Source organism: Vombatus ursinus, unplaced genomic scaffold, assembly GCF_900497805.2.
Source record: "Vombatus ursinus unplaced genomic scaffold, bare-nosed wombat genome assembly UNPS02014799.1, whole genome shotgun sequence".
In the NCBI taxonomy this organism is placed as follows: domain Eukaryota; kingdom Metazoa; phylum Chordata; class Mammalia; order Diprotodontia; family Vombatidae; genus Vombatus; species Vombatus ursinus.
The window spans coordinates 4,417,211-4,433,976 of record NW_020954577.1 but is presented as its reverse complement, the minus strand read 5'-3'; the positions used below and the strand labels follow the sequence as shown (position 1 = coordinate 4,433,976).

General features: G+C 47.5%; 1 protein-coding gene across 2 annotated transcripts in view; it reads right to left on the bottom strand.

The window, feature by feature from the left end:
* LOC114050626 (probable serine carboxypeptidase CPVL) overlaps positions 1-16,766 on the bottom strand; it is a 125,092-nt gene that overhangs the window by 82,688 nt on the left and 25,638 nt on the right. For both annotated transcript variants that reach the window (XM_027872463.1, XM_027872462.1), the window contains exons 4-6: positions 7,677-7,791; positions 6,292-6,350; positions 4,961-5,040 (exon numbers count right to left, since the gene is read on the bottom strand). In XM_027872463.1, the coding sequence (XP_027728264.1) occupies positions 4,961-5,040; positions 6,292-6,350; positions 7,677-7,791 (254 nt within the window). The remainder of the gene's footprint in view (positions 1-4,960; positions 5,041-6,291; positions 6,351-7,676; positions 7,792-16,766) is intronic.

Genomic DNA, 16,766 nt, shown 5'->3' with positions numbered 1-16,766 from the left:
ACACATTCTCACACTCATTCACATATATTCACAATCACACGCACATATATCACATGCATACACACAACAGACACATATTCACATATCCATCACACATTAATACTCAGACATTCACACATATCACATGCATTCACACACACATTTATTCACATATCATACACACTCGCATATACACACTCACACATATTTACACACATTCACAATCACATGCACATTCATCACATGCATACGCACATCACAGACACATTCACATATCCATCACATTAATACTCACAGACATTTACACGTATCACACTCATTCACACGCACATACTCATACACATATTTACACACATTCACACACATTCTCACATTTATTCACATGCACACATATTCACATACATATACACCTACTCCTCCCCACACACACACATTTTCACACTCACTCACATACACATACTCACACACCACACACTTATTCTCACAGTCACTCATATATACACTTATACATTCATACACACAGACACATGTTCAAATACTTTACACATATTTTCATACTTGTTCAAATACACACATCACATACATTCACACACATTCACACCCACCACAGACATTGTGACATTTGTTCACATACACACTCATACACCTATTCACACATATTTTCACACTCAAATACACAGATTCACATACACAGATCCACACACATCACATTCACACACACCACACACATTCTCACATTCATCTACTTACAGTCACACATATTCACACACCTATTTACACACATTTTCACACTCACACATATTCATACACATCACACACATTGTCATACTCATTCACAGACATGCACAATCACACACACACACACACAATATGCAAGCTATAAAGCAGACAGCTGAAATCAGTTTTCTGCATCCCCTTTGATTAGCGGTCTTCCTGTGCAAGGAGCCTGAAGGGAAAAGGACTGAAAACCACCATAAACAATGGGGGCTTTGAACGTGGTTCTGTTTCTGTGCCACGCGAGAAGAGACGGACCACATGGCGGCAGTAAATATCCACAGTGAGGGTCAGCTGCGATTTTTAATGGTTCTAAACAAGGATGAAGAAGGGTGTGTGGGGGGGTGTCAGGTCTAACTTGCAGGGGATGGATTGCTTTCCTTAATCTAGCTTTCCGTAGGTTTCTGCCCAAGTGAAGGGGGCAAAGAAGGACAGATGGGGACCCTGGCATGGGGACAGAACAACCCTGCGCATGGCCGCTCTGCTCCCAGACCTCCCAGGCCTGAAGGCAGAGGACTGGGCTTCTAGACATTCTGCCCAGAAATGAAGGGGTGTCCATTAAGAACCTGGCTTGGAGAGTCACCCAGAAAAGTACTAGGGACAGCGGCCATACTTCCTCCTAAACAAGCAGGGGTTGGTGACTGTCTCAAGGACAGAAGGTGGGAGATAGGTGACCAAAGTTTTTCTGCTTTCTCTACCCAGGGAACCTGGGCCCCCTGCCCTGAAACCCAGAAGTGAAGGAGGCAGAAGTTTCTGATGGGGGCCTGTGCTCCGGGGGCAGGGCACCAGGAGAAGAGGGAGAAGACCTGGGTTCGAGTCCTGGCTCGGCCACAAGCCAGCTGTGTGGGCAGAGGCAAGTGGTAGCCCCTCTCTTTTCTAGACAATCCTGCCAGCTCTGCCAGCCTAGGAACCCACCATTCCGCTCAGGACCACTGGCGGCTTTGGGCACGGCCCATTAATATTAAAGATCCTGCTAGCCTGAAAAAATTCCTGCCTTTCTCTTTAGGAGCAATTTACGGGCTGAAAAGAATGACAGATACAAAGTCAGAGGACCTGGGTTCAAATCCTAGCACCACCAGTGCCCACCTGTAGGACCTTGGATAAATCACTTAGCCTGTCAGGGTTTCCATTTCCTCATCTGTAAAGCGAAGGGGCCAGAGCCAGCGGCCTGCAAGCCCCTTCCAGATCTTCCCAGGGGATCTAAGTGAGCTTCCTGAATGAGAAGGCCCATATTGACATTAGAGGACTGAAGCTAGGAAGAGTGACTGTAAATATGAGAGAGGAGCACGCAAGCTAAATGGAACTGTTGTGATGATGCAGAACCAAGGAAAGATACACAATTAGGACCACAAAAAAACAAAGCTGAACGTTGCGTGGTTACGCTGACCAAGACTGGCCCTGGAGCAGAATTCAAAACATGGACTCTGCATCCCTCTTTATAGAGGTGGGGGTCTATGGGTGGGGACTACCGTTTGCACTACCAGACAGGAAAGATGCATCAGAGGGCTGTCTTGAACTGCTTTGTCCCCCTTTTTTCCCTTTTCTTCTGTTATGATGAGGGATCACTTGATGGATAAGGCAAAGGGGAGGGATACAGTAAGGAATGGGATATACAAACAAAAGCTAGCGATGAAAGTTGTACTTTTTAAAAAAGTAAATATTTGGAAACAGAGGCAGCTGGGTGCAGTGAGCAGAGCCAGGGAGGGCTGTGTGACCCTGAGCAAAGACTTAGGCTCTCAGAGCTCTGGGCTACCTCCACCTTGCTGAGAAGGGGCTGCCCCACACTGGGGGAGGGAGTTTCCTCACCTGGAAGTTCTCTATACCAGCGAGATCACAAAGCCAGTCCCTGCCCCTTGTAGGTGGCATACCCTACCTAAATGAATCGACTGGGCAGCTATGGGGTGTCAGGGATAGAAGGCTGGACCTAGAGTCAGGAAGACCTGAGTTCAAACCCTGCCTCAGACACTAACTAGCTGGGTGGCCCTGGGCAAGTCATTTAATCCCTGCTTGCCTCATCAGTAAAATGGAAGGTAATAATAGCACCTCCCTCCCAGGGTTATTTGCAAAGTACTTTGCAAAACTCATATATATAACAATATATAATATATTAATCATATAATTAATATATAATGTGAAGAATTTGTGTGTGTGTGTGTGTGTGTATAAAATGAGAAAGAAATGTTAGCTGTTGGCTAGAAAGACTTGAGTTCAAATTTGCCTATGACATTTGCTGCCTCTGTGACCATGGGCAAGTTACTTAACTTTACTGAGCCTCAGTTTACCCCTCTGTAAAATGGGGGTACGTGCAATACTTTATCTCACAGGGCTGGCGGAAGACTTAAATGAGATAACCCACATAAAGTGCTTCCCAAACATAACTCCTAGAGGCGCTCCATTTTTCTCAACTCACTTTTTCTGCAAAACAAATTCTTTACTTAATGAACAAACATTCAACATGGGTCCCCGGGGTGCATGATACTGGGGACAGGAGGACAAAAAGAAGAGAATTCCAGTCTGGAGTACCTCCGCCTGAAAAGACAGAAGAGACAAGCTAATGACCCGAAGGGCCTGTCTGGAAGTTCTCCAATGATCCGCTAAGACAGAAGGAAGGTAGCTACTGAAGGTCGCCGTCTACAAAGCCCGGAATGCAGCGGTCGGTCGGCACGCAGAGACCAAGACCAGCGAGTCACGTTAGGGCTGCAAGGCTCTCATCTGGCAGAGCAGTGAGCGGTGGCCCGAGGGGGCGGGGCCTTGGCCAAGGTCACCGAGGCCGAGGAGGAGGATGGGCAACGGCTGAGCCCAGGTGCCACCTTGGGGCTCCAGGCCTAGTCAGGCCTGCCTCCATCCCTCCAGCTGGGGCCTCCTGAGCATCTGGCTGAAAGCCTTCAGAAGGATAGCTTTCTAACACGTCCTGCTGTGCTCCCCAGGCTTCTCAGGAGACGTTCCCCCAGGCTCCCAGCGAAGGTCTAAGATTTCATTTCCTCTTGTTACACCCTCACCTGGAGTCTTCATCAATCATAGGCGGGTTCTGCTTTTTTTTTTTTGGCCAGAACAAATTGTAATATGATGAAAAGAAAAATACAGGGAAAGAGGGAACCGTGGACAGATTTTTTGAATTCTCTGTGTCGGTACACTTTCAGAAGGAGACTGGCCTTCCCTTCTGTCATCTAGCAAGAACATCTCCAGGCGCTGGGGCAGAGACACCAGGAATCCTAGGTCTGGGGAAGATGGTCCTGGCTGCGGTGAAGGGCGGGTCGAGCTGTCTTGGCTAGAGCCAATCCCCTGGCCACCACTCCCACCCAGCCCAGGCCCAGCCCTTCTCTGTCTCCATCCCCTCCTGCCACCCCTGCGCTGCGCCCAAATTCTGGGCCTCCTTCCAGACTCCAGCATCCCCTTCGGCAGGAAGGTCTTCACGCTGTTGTTCCCCCCCACCCCAATGCTAGTGCCCTCTCAAGTGACTCGGTGCCTGCTCTGAACACGTCACACACTTACATGTGTGTGCGTCATCGCCCCTTTGAGAACGTAAGCCTCCTGAGGGCAAGGGCGAGTTCAACCAGTCTTTGTATCCCAGACACTTAGCACAATGCTCGGTGCATAGTAGGTACTTAATATATGTTCCTTCATTGACTCTTACACTGCCCTTCATATTAAACCTTTGTGCTCCTCTTGGAAATCACATGTATATGTATATACACACACATATTTTATATGTATATATATATATACATACATATATACATATACACACACACACATTTACATGTGTTTTTGTGTATATACATGTAGACATGTGTACACAAATATACGTACATATGTGTATACATGCGTAGACATGTTATGTTGCAGGTATTCGCACGTGTTCATATATGAACACATGCATAGACACACGCTTATATTGAATGCATTCGTACATGTTCATATATGAACATGTGTGAAGACGTACAATATAACGTGTGTGTACATGTGTGCAAATGTGCACGCATGCACACACACATATCTTGTATTTCATTCTTATGGACACATTGTTTCTGACCCCTCCCCAGTAGAATGGAAACACTTTGAGGGCAGGGACTATTTCCACCCAGCAGAGTGACTGGCCCATAGTAGGTGCTTCACAAATGCTCATCACATTGAACTGAAATGAGAAGAGACTTAGAAAGAGGTGGCGGGGGAGGGGAAGGCATGCCCAGGGAGAAGGGGATTGCACCTGTATAAGTCTCTTGCTACATCATCTTCACTGGCTGCAAACCCTCGGGCATCGTCGGTAAAGCTGAAGCCAGTGCCGGTCTGCAGGGAAATAAGGAAGCATAGATTCTGAGAAAGAAACACGGCAACGCGCTTCAACGCTGGGTCCACTCTGAAAAGAGCAGAAGACCCAAGGCCAAAGACTTCAGTTGGGGGCGGGGAGGGGAAGGGAGGAGGGGGAAGAGAAGGAGGAGGATGGAGGAGGAGGAGGAGAAAGGAGAAAAGGAGGAGGAGAGGAGGGGGAGAGACTGAGAGAATGTTTATGGCATTTTGTGGCTTATATGGACTTCACCTGCTGATGTCATTCAATACTCAAAACAAGACAAAAAAGTAGGGGCTGAAAACATGATTTGGGGCCTGGGGCGGGTGATTTCCTCTGGGCAGGGCACTCCCAATAAGGAACTTCCTTCTCTGCCCCTGCAGCCTTTGAATGGGGCCTGCGGCCCCGAGTGACTTGTCCAGGGTCACATAGCCAGGGTGCACAAGGGGAGGAGGTGACCCCAGGCCACGTGACTCCATGGCCATCTCACTAACTACTATGCAACCCTACCTCTCACAACCCCACGAGATGAACTGTCCTGTCCTTGGTCACCTGACTCATCTGGGGCACAGCGGGGCTCAGACCCCAAATTCACGCTTTCACCCACTATACTAGGTGGCTACTCTTCTCTCTTCACTCTTCTCCTGAGTAGAAAAAGTCTCTATTTTAATGTTTCATCCTTTCTGGGGCCTGTAAGTTCCTTGGTGGGGAAGAAGTTGCATCCCTTTTGCCTCTGAATGTCCAGTACTGGTCATAGTGTCTTGGCACACAGTCAGTGCTTAATAAGTGCTTTTTGACTGATAAGGAGAGACCAAAAAGGTAGAAGCTGATGGGAAATGAACAAGCCTCTTCTCCTGGGTGATGAAACTCAGTGGACAGACATCTCACAGAAACCAAAAACAGAGGTAACGATGCAGTCTGGGAAACCTGAGTTCAAATCCCACCTCTGATATGGCCTAGCTGTGTGACCCTGGGCAAGTTACTCAAATACTCATGGCATCTAAGAAGGGAAGTGACCAAAGAGTTGCTGGTCTGTATCAGCGAATGCAGTGTCCACACAGAGAGTGCTCTACATAGAGACCCAAGAATACAGAAAAGAGAGAGGATGGAGGCCAATTATCACAGGAAAAAATGAGTTTATAAATAAATTTACAAATAAAAGAATTTATAAATAAGTTTATAATTAAAAGAGTTTTAAGGAAAGAAAAAGCACAGGGAACTTAATATTGTCATTTTAAGGGTTGACTACTCACCGGGTTGTCGATGTACAGCATGGAGAATTTCGCAGTCCAAGGAAAATCTCGTGCTCGAACTATTAAAAACACGATAGTGTCTCAAGCCATCACATAAGGAACCAGACCCACACAAACCCTAAAATGTGCTGTGAAGACAGGCAGTGAGGCGACACCAACTGTCCCGTGTCTCTGCGACTGAGGCCCACTCTGGCTCATTCCTCATCGTCCCTTATTGAGGGCCCAGCCCACCTTCCTCTCCCCAGGGCTCTGTGGCTTCTGAAATGCGTGCTGAAGCTAGAGAGATGCCCAGAACTACACAGGAATGAGCCTGCCTCATGGGAAGTGATCCATGAAGAAGAATCTGTCTTAATATGACATCTGTTGAATATGACGACTTAATATGACAACTGTTGAAGTAGGTTATATATGAAATCATAAACTTCCAATGTTCGGCATTCTGTTTTTAATGTGCCAACTAAATTTAACAAAGTAGTGACAAAATTATTGTTATTTCCCTGTCCCCTTCTAAATGTCTTTTCTGAGTATTTTTGTCCTCAATTTTGTTGCAGTAACAATAATTATTTATATAAGTCATCATCATGGGCACAGCTAGGTGGCATAGCAGATAGAGCGCCATCTCACCTTCCTGACTCTAGGCCCGGTACTCTATCCCCTACACCATCTAGCTGCCCATCCCCATTTTGCAGATGAGGAAAACTGAGACAAACAGAGGTTTGTCTAGGGTCACCCAGCTAGTCTGAGGCCTAATTTGAAATCAGGTATTTCTGACTCCAGGCCCACTGCATCACTCAGCTGCCCCTAACTTAATGAGTTTATGGCAATACCTTGGAGTTCTCTTAGTTTGCCTTTCTCTGACTATTAGTGAGATTGGCCACTTCTTTTATGTGACTGCTGAATTTTTTTTTTCTTTTTGAGAACTGATTGATCATATCCTTTAACTACTTACATTTTGGAAATCAATCTCATTCCCATAAATTTGTGCCAATTCTTTATAGACTTTAGAGGCCAGATTTTTTTTTTTTAATCAGGCAGGTTTATTGCCAAGCACAGACACCTTCCCAGTCTCGCGCTTCCTTTTTAATTCTGGATGCATTGCTTTTTGTTGTGTAAAAGTTCCATTCTTCCATGACCAGATGGATCTTCTGGGCCCCCACAGAATTTTCTGCCTTTGCACAGCTGCAGTGAACATCATTGCGCTCTTGCTTTTTGTCCAAATGCAAACAAAGATCAAAGCTAAGAAGCAGAAATTTCCCCATCAGAGTGACCCTTTGGCAGAGTACTCTATTTTTATCACCATGAAATGCTAAGCTCTTTCTACAGGCTTTGTGCTCCCACTAAGCCATTTCTGGAGACACAGAAGACAGAGGAGGGTCAAGGCTTACCTGTAAGGTTCTTGTTCACAACATAAGGCCCGTGTTCAACAAAGAGTCCAAACATTGAGGATCCCCCGGGTCCCCCCTGCAGCCAGAGCACAACTGGGGCATCATTGGGATTTTCCTGCAGCGTGGAATAGACCCAAAGACAGACGATCACATGAACCATCCCACCAGGTGGATGAAAGAATCAAATAATTTTAAGAGTTGGAAGGAATTGCAAAAGTCATCTAACTGCACCTCCTAAGTCAACCTCGTTCCATCAAACCATCTTCGTAATGGAGGGTGACAAAGCTTTGTCTCTGCTAACAATAAGAGAGTACACCCAATGAATTAAGCGACCATTACGGAGCCTACATATCATCTACAGGTCCTTCAATAACATCTATACTACTCAGCCTGGTGTAGACGTGATGCCTGGGTTCACAAAGGCTACTCCAGTAGAATCAAAGCCTGGTACAAGGGGACGAGGACTAGCCCTAGAGCCAGAAGTGGTGGTTTTTTCCTATCATTTTAGTCATGTCCAACTCTTCACGACCTCATTTGAGGTTGTCTTGGCAGAGATACTGGACCTAGGTTCAAATCTTGCCTCTGCCAATACTACCTACATGACCATGGGCAAAGTCACTCTAGCTCCCTGAGCCTCATTTTCCTCTTCTGTAAAATGAGGGAGTAAGGCTAGATAAAGGTCCTTACAGATACAAATCTACGGTCCCACCACGCCAGCAAAGTTCTGAAGACCAAACTGGGCATGGACTTTGTCTGAAGACCAGCCTAGCTAAGCTCGGAGAGGCTCATCCCCTATTAGCTCATCCCCTTTGGCCACAACAATTCTCTAAGAGGATCCCCTAAGGGAAAGAGGAGCTATGGTCTACATCATCGTTGGGAGAAGAATCCACATGGATCCTTGAAGTACGAGCTCATCTATCATACTTAAGATTCATTCCTCCATTCATTCATTCATTCATTCATTCATTCATTCATTCCCTCTGCTGGAGACTCTACAGCCAACTGATGAGCTGACCCTTGCTACCTGGGTCCAAATCCGACCTTTGCTACTTACTCCCCATGTAAGCTTGGGCTTGTTCCTGGTCCTCCTTGGGCCTCAGTTTCCTCTCTGTACAACGAGACTAGAAGGGCCTCCACAGTCCTTCCAGACCCAGATCTAAGAATCCTATGTGAAATCACTCAACTTCCCCGGACCTCAGTGAGGCCCCTTCCAGCTCTAAAGCTGTGTCTCGCCCAGAGTCATTTAGCTAACAATATCCGAGCGTATATTTGAATCCAGATCTCCCCGACTCCAAATCCAGGACTCCATCCAGCGGGGCAGGCTGCCTTTGAAATTCGCCCTACACCCCTCCCTCCCTGATGCCCTGCCTCTCTTCCTCACCCTAAGCTGACCCTCTCTCCTCTTTGCTGTTCCATCTCATGCCCTGGCACAACGTAACATGGAACCTGGCCACCTCTCCGCAGGCCGCCTGACCCCAAAGGGCGCACTAGAAAGTCAGAGAACACGCCACATCTTTATTACGTAACTTCCCAACAGGGAGCTGAATTCTTGAGATGTTTAAATAGGAAAGGCACAGCCTGTGGGCCTCCAGCCTCAGCTGACCCGCATCCTCCAAAGCGTCCTTGAAGGGAAGGTGAGGCAGCCTTCACCACCCACAGCAATCTGTGCTTCCAGAAAGCCCGAGTCACACCTGCCCTCAACAGCCTCTAAGGTAATAGCTCCCTCAGCCAGAAGGAGGGGCAGAAAGTCAACTGGGAAAAATACATTTTTACATGCTCTGTTTAAATAATCTGAGAGTTATTTACATCAAGATAAGGAAACCTGGGGACTTTTTCTCCTTTTTTGATGTAATGTTTACAGAGTCCTCAGAAGCAATTACACGCTCACTCTGGGGGCAATACATTTTCCGCATTCCAATCTGAGGACAAGACTTTCTTCCCCCCTTCCTTTTTTAGCCTCTCTAGCAGAAAGATGACAAAGTTTAAGGCATCTTCTGAAACAAAGCCTCTACACGAAGGTTAGGCCAGCACGCAAATGGTGATGAATATTCCAATCACAGATCCCAAGTTGGAAGGAACCCCCTTGTTCAGCAATCTCAAATAAGGAAACTGAGGCTGAGGGAGGTGATGATTCACGCAGGGTCAAAGGGAACTCAGAATCTGAACCCAGATCCTCTGACTTCTTAGCAGACCTCCTTCCACAGTACCATACTGCCTCAACTCAATTACTTAAAGAGTTATAAAATTAGAGAAACCACGTTAAAGATATTTATCAAATTGCTATTATTCACACTGACTGTGGGGCTGGAAGGAAGGAATGAGGTACGTTTATCAGCACAGCAGATATCTGGAATCAGTGCTGGGTTCAGATCTGGAGTTTGCCATTTATACCTGGTGTCCTTGGGCAAATCACCTTAACCTCTCTGGGGGGCAGTTTACTTAATTGTGAAATGAGGGGGTTGAACAAGATGGCCTCGGAGGCCCTCCCAGCTCCAGGCCCAGGAGCCTGGGATCCTCAGCTTCTTCATCTGTAAAATGAGGGGGCTGCAGCACCCTGAAGGTCCCTTCGAGCTCAAAACCTAGAGTTCTAGTGATTAAAAAAAAAAAAAAGCTTGAGCCTGTGGGATGGAAAAAGGGCTAGATCTGGAGCCTATGACCCTGGGCTTGAATTCTGGCCCTTGAGCAAGAACTCAAGTTTCCTGGGCCTCAGTTTCCTCATCTGAAAAGTGAGGGGTGGACTGGATGACCACTGGGTCTCTTCCACCTCTGACTATTTTACAGAAACTCCTGGCTGAGGTCACTGCAGCAGAAGCGGTCAGGCTGCAGAAAGGGAAAAGGCATTTTAGAAATTCACACAAAATGCTGATTCTTGCAATAACAGGAAATGACCAGAGGGTCGCGGAGGGCCTGGGATTCTGCACAGCAGAGGGAGGCTGCTGGTGGTGGAATCCTGGGAGGCCAAGACTCAGCTCAGCAAGGGATCAGAGACTCTCGGTTCTTCTGGTGACCTCTGCTGGCCGACTCGCGAACTGGACACTCCTCTAGAGGGCTCCGTCGCAGGGAGGTGGCCCGAAACCACCCAAGAAACCGAGCTGTCTGACTTTTAAAAATTAACGTTGTTGAATTAACAATAGATAACCACCTGAGGACAAGGCGTCACGACCTCCTTATTAGAAGACTCTTACCGTACGCACTCAGTCGGCAAGTCCTTCCTTACGTCTTAACTTGCCATCATTTAGGCACTTTTCTTTCAAAACGGATCTCTAGAACCCACGCTCAGCCACTCAGCTAGGAATTCTGGGCCTCATTTCCATCCCCTTTCTGTTTCTTGGTCTGAGTACCATGACCAAATCTATACCTCAAATGAGTATCACTGGACCAGCCCGACCCTTCATTCACTCACCAGTCAGTCAATAAGCATTTATTAATCACCCACAACATACCGTGCTACTCATCCCCCAGACTTCCCAAATCAAAACACTCAGCGCCTGGGCCACCACTTCCGTCCACCCATGGCCACCCCCAATAGAATATAAGGTCCATGAGCAAAAGAGCTGGGTCCCTTTCATCTTTCTACCCCCCAAACACAGAACTTGGCACATAGTAGGTGCTTTAAAAAAAAGCTTTCCCATTCATGCATTCACTTCCTCTTAATCTTCTTTGGAAAATTGTTTTAGAAACACTTTGTTTTATAGGCTTTCCTCCTATTTTTAAAGGAATCCAAAAGGACTACCAGGTAGTCCTCTCTATAGCAGAAAAGAAAAGAATACCTAGCCCCAAATGGCCGAATCTCCCCTCTCACTCACAGGGGTCCCTGCCTATACTGTGCTTACCACCTGAGCTGGCCCTCCCCATACAAAGCCCAGGGGGTGCCTGCATCCCTTCTCCTACCTTCCTCTTCCTCCATGAAATGTCCTAGAAATCATTCTCCCCATGCCTTGCTTCTACACCAGGTAACCAGTAGCTAATCTGACCAGCTATTCTGGGCTTATTCTGTTTTGTTTGTGTGATTTCATCAGTGTAAGGAGCCCCCAGGGAGAAAGCTTCCTTCACCTTTAACCAAGTTTATAGCATTACCTGTCATAAATAGGCAACTCACACACAAATTCAATCCATCTGTCTCAACAGCCAAAGTGATTTCTCGTTTTTCTTTTTTTTTTAATTACAAGGCATTTATTAAGTTACTACCATGAGCCTGGTACTGTGTGCTAGGAACACTACAGTAAGACAGTTCATGCCCTCAAGGAGCTTACGTTCTAACAGAGAAAGAGAACAGGTTTAAGGGGAATCCTGGCCAGAGAGGAGAGTTGTGATTTGGGGTGACACCAAGTGATTGTTCTAAAATCTGGGTCTATGTCACCCCCACACCACCTTCAATAGCTCCCACCTTTGGAATCCAATTGAAAATGCTCTATTTGGAATTTAAAGCTCTTCACAATGCGGCCCCTTCCTACAACTTACTCTCTCCCCACCCCCCACAAACTATGAGCCGTTTCCCAATAGGAAGCCACCCCCTTATAGTTTCCAGTTTTTCCTACTTTATAAAAACTGCTATCAATATTATTGTACATATATTGTGCATGTTATACATACATGTACATATGTGTACATATCATACATACATACAGTACACATTTTTCCTCTCATCTCTTTGAACCATAGGACTAGTAGCTGCTGTTCAGTTGTATCTGACTGTGATCCCAGAGACCATACTGTCCATGGGGTTTTCTGGGCAAAGATACTGGAGCAGTTTGCCATTTCCTTCTCCAGTGGATTAAGGTGAAGTGACTTGCTCAGGGTCGCACAGCTAACAAGCAGATTTAAACTCAGGTCTTCCTGACTCCAGGCCCAGTGCTCTCTCCACTGAGCCACTTAGCTGCCTCCTTACAGACCTCATACTGAATACTAACGTTTTATTGATGTGAACCCTCCAAAATACAGTGAATTTTAATGACATACTCTGGAGCCAAAGTATTTTAGAAAGTCAAAAGTCCCCCTAATAGTGGGAATTCTGACACTGCAAACAGGCCTAGGAGAATTTAAATAGAATTTAAAATTGAGGTTGACCTTCTGGAGTGGCCCCAACCTGCCCATCCAAATGGCTATCTCTATGCCCAAGGTTCACCCAGATAAGGAACCCCCACAGCCTGGGAGAAGATGTAGCCCTAAACAGAGTGAACCCCAACCTCCAAGATGTCTATGCCTCTTAGCCCTAAACTGGGAAAGCCTATTAAAATGTTAATTAAGGCCTTATTTACATTTCTCCATCAGAGTCTCAGTCTGCTTTTCAAGGAGATGCCCTATCTGGACTAAACTCAGTCGGGCCCAGCAGCGAGCATGTCTGAGTGGATCTGGCTGGGCCAAAACGCCCTGAACTGGGCTGATAGAGCACATCTGCCTTCCAACAAATGGAAGGCCTTGAGAATAAACAGGAACATGACATCTGTACCACGTCCGTCCAGCTCCCCGGCTACGCAGGCCTCTGGACATCTGAGCGTCTGGACACAGGACGTGGAATGCTCTGGGCGACGAGTGGAGAGTCCAGTCTGGCTGAAGAATCACAGAGACTGGCAGGGGCGGGCATGTCTGAACCTAGAAAGGCAGGCTGCGGCCTGGTAGTGTAGGGCTTTAAAGCTAGTTAGAAGAAATGTCTATTTTCTCCTAGACTCAGTAGGGGGCCACTCAAGTTTACTGAGAAGGGGATGTGCCCTTAAGGAACATCACTTCCTCGCAGGAGTGGAGAGGCTTGAGGCAGAGAGACTGATCGGGAAGCTGCTGCCCTAACCTAGGGGAGAGGGGAGAGCTGAGGCAGGGGAGAGAGGGCAGCAGAAGCCAGAGATGGTGTGAAGGTAAAAATGGCCAGGTGTGCCACCTGGTGAGGTTGGTGGGGAGCAGGAGGGGACGGGATCAGGGGCACATGCAAAGTGGTTGTCCTGTGGCAAGGAGGACCACCTTGTTATCAGAGACCGAGGGAAGGGAGGGGAGATTGGGAGATGATGTCAAGGGGCTTTGAGATGCAGATGGGGAGCAGTCCACATGCACCTGCCTCAATTTTTTTCAGTAAATTAAGAAGTGCAGCCCTCAGCTGGCAAGGCGTGAGGCTTGAGAAGGGCTGGAATGGCTTGTATGAGGAGTGACACAGAGAATCCATTTAGAGGGGAATAAAAAGGCTATTCTGATGCAGAGAGACCCCTGGCTGAAGCTGAGTACCATGAACGTGTAATGTACCCAGCCAGCACTGCGTGGTGGTGTGACTTGGTCCAGACCCACTCGGAGCAGGTGAGAAAATACAAAGGAAGGGAATGGAGGGAGGGGGCGACTGTGGGGTTGAGATCTCAGGCAAATGATGAATGGCAAAAGAGGGGGAAGGATGCAAAAGGAGAGTTAGAGTGGAGCTTAGCAGGCAAGGGGAGGAGAGCAGACTCAGAACAGGGGAAGGGAGTAAGAAAATACCACTGGGTAACTCCACATCCTGGAGGTCCTTTATGTGTGTTCTACTTGCTAACCGTGGCCTGCCTTAGGAATCCCACACCTACCCACCCCCTGAAAAAGGACCTGGAGGTATAGAAGCTCAGCTTCCTTCCTGCGGGTCAAGATTCCTCTCCTTTGCATGACTGACCCGGACCTCACCTCACCCCAGTAGTAGTATCAGGCCTTCTTATTAAAACAGCACTTTCTGTGACAGGCTAAAACACCCGTACTTCTGCCTGCCACCAGGATGCCTCGTCTCGTCTCTGCTTCTCCTCTGGACATCCTCCCTCAGTCCCGAGGAGTCCTATCCCCCTTTTATCTCCTTCACCCAGCGTCTGGGTGCTGGAACCCACCACACATCTGTCACAGCTGGAGAGCCCTCTGTTGGAGTGTCTAACAGGGCTGCCATCCGGTGACACCCAGAGTCCTTTACAGCCATGGCTCCAATGGGCTTTGTCTGCCCCCAAGGACCTTCTATCACTTTCAAAACTGGGCTCTTCCGTCTTGTTTGCCCCGTGTTAGAATGAGAGGCGATCGCCACAGGACAGCATCGACCCCCTGTGGGACCTTGCCTGAGGCCTGGAGGAGGGGACAAAGCTATCTGACCTCACTGGGGGAGCCTGGCTGGGCGTTCACCGAGTGAAGCTGTTGCTTATTGATCTGGCTTGGGACGTTTGCTGGGCTACCAGCAGAGGGCGCAGAGCTGAAACCTATCGCTTCACAATGCCACACTGCCACCAAGAGAGCCAAGCAAATGATCGGCGGCTGGTATTTGTAGAGCGCTTTAGGGTCTGCAAGCATGAATGAATGAATGAATGAATGAACGAACAAATGAATGAATAAATGAATGATGTGAATGAATGAATAAGACATTTATTAAACGCTTACTATGTACCAAACACAGCATTCGTTATCTACCCTCTGATTTCACCACAACCTTGGAAGGCAGGTAGGTCAGGTATTACCTTTCTCATCTTACAGTTGAAAAATAAGTAGCTATGGTCCCTAGGTTGCACCACTGGTAAGAATTAAAGCTGACAGGGCAGCTAGATGGCACAGTATATAAAGCTCCAGCCTTGGAGTCAGGAGGACCTGAGTTCAAATCTGGCCTCAGACACTTGGTACTTTCTAGCTGTATGAGCCTGGGCAAGTCACTTAACCCCGACTGCCTCACCAAAAAGAAAAGAATTGGAGCTGAGATTCGAATTCAGGTCTTCCTAACTATCCTCAGGTATAACGCCTACCTCCCTCTCCATCAGATCACTTCAACGTCTACCAACTCTGGCCTTAACCAGTAAGATTTACATAGTTCAGTTCTGTCTTTTTATAAAAAATGGGTGCTTACTGTTGTGGCGTTAGAACAACCCATCTTGGTCAGGGGAAGAGATGAGGAAATAAACCTCCCTTCTTTCTTTGGAAAGGTGGGGGTCGAGGGATGCCAAAGCCGAAAGTCGGACTGCATCACAGGATCACAAATGTCTAAGTAGAGGGGGTCTTAGGGGTCACCTAGCTCAACCCCCTCGTTTTACAGAGAAGGAAATCAGGTCTAGACTGGTAAAACAACCTTCCCCAGGCCACCCGGCGCTACCTGGAGGGGCAGAGGGAGGGGGCAGGATTCCAAGAGGGGTCCTCTGACCCCATCCAGCCGGCTTTTCCGACGTGCCTCGCTGCTTCTGAGCTGCTTGGCTTTGCTCGAGTGTGTGTTGTGTTACAAAGCAAGGCTTGATGGGCAGTGATAGAGAGAAGAGGGGGGAGTCAATAGACCTCGAAATGACTTCGAGATTAACAACCAAACAAGAAATCCATAAAAGGTTAAAAAATAAAAGTAAGTTTTCATTACCCTGCTTGCTGCTCCTCTCCGTAAAGAGGAAAGAACGATTTCTTTGGCTGGTTGGGTCGGCCTTGGCTTCGCTTTTTTTCTGGGGGAGGGGAATACTCTGACTTACTTTATGATTCTTTGAAGCTATGTTTGGCTGACTATGGCTACTATCTTATATCGTCACCGTCCTAAAAATTCCACGAGGGAAACAGTGTGTAGACGTCCGTGTTCCAGAGACAAGGGCCCCCGGCCTGGCTGATTCCTTGTGACCGCTGGTGGGGATGAGTGCCCGGTGGAATGTTCAGAGTCCCAGCCACGCTTTAACCCTCTGCTGGCTTCTCCCACCCTGCTCAGATCACCTCAAGCCTACGAACTGAAAGAGGCACGCTCTGTCCATCCCAGTTGATGGGTGTCTTCAGAGACTTGCTTTTGATGTAGAAACACTTGGAAGGTTGGACTGAGTGCCTGTTGATTTGCCCAAGGTAGTAAGTGTCTAAGGGAGGCCCTTCTAACTCCAGGACCGACACTTTATTCACTACACCACCTAGCAAGATTATAGAGTAACCCTGGATCCATAAGATTATAGCCTTGGATCTGGAAGAGAGGTGACAACTTATCTAAATCAACCTTCTCATTTCATAAATGGGGACAGTGAGGCCCAGAGAGAGGATGTGATTTCCCCAAGGTTACACAGGTCCTAAATGGAAAAGCCAGGATTTGAACCCAGTTCCTTTGACTTGAAATCTAATAGTCACCCATTTTGCCACCCAAAGGGAACATTCTGCCACTGCAGTACCTTA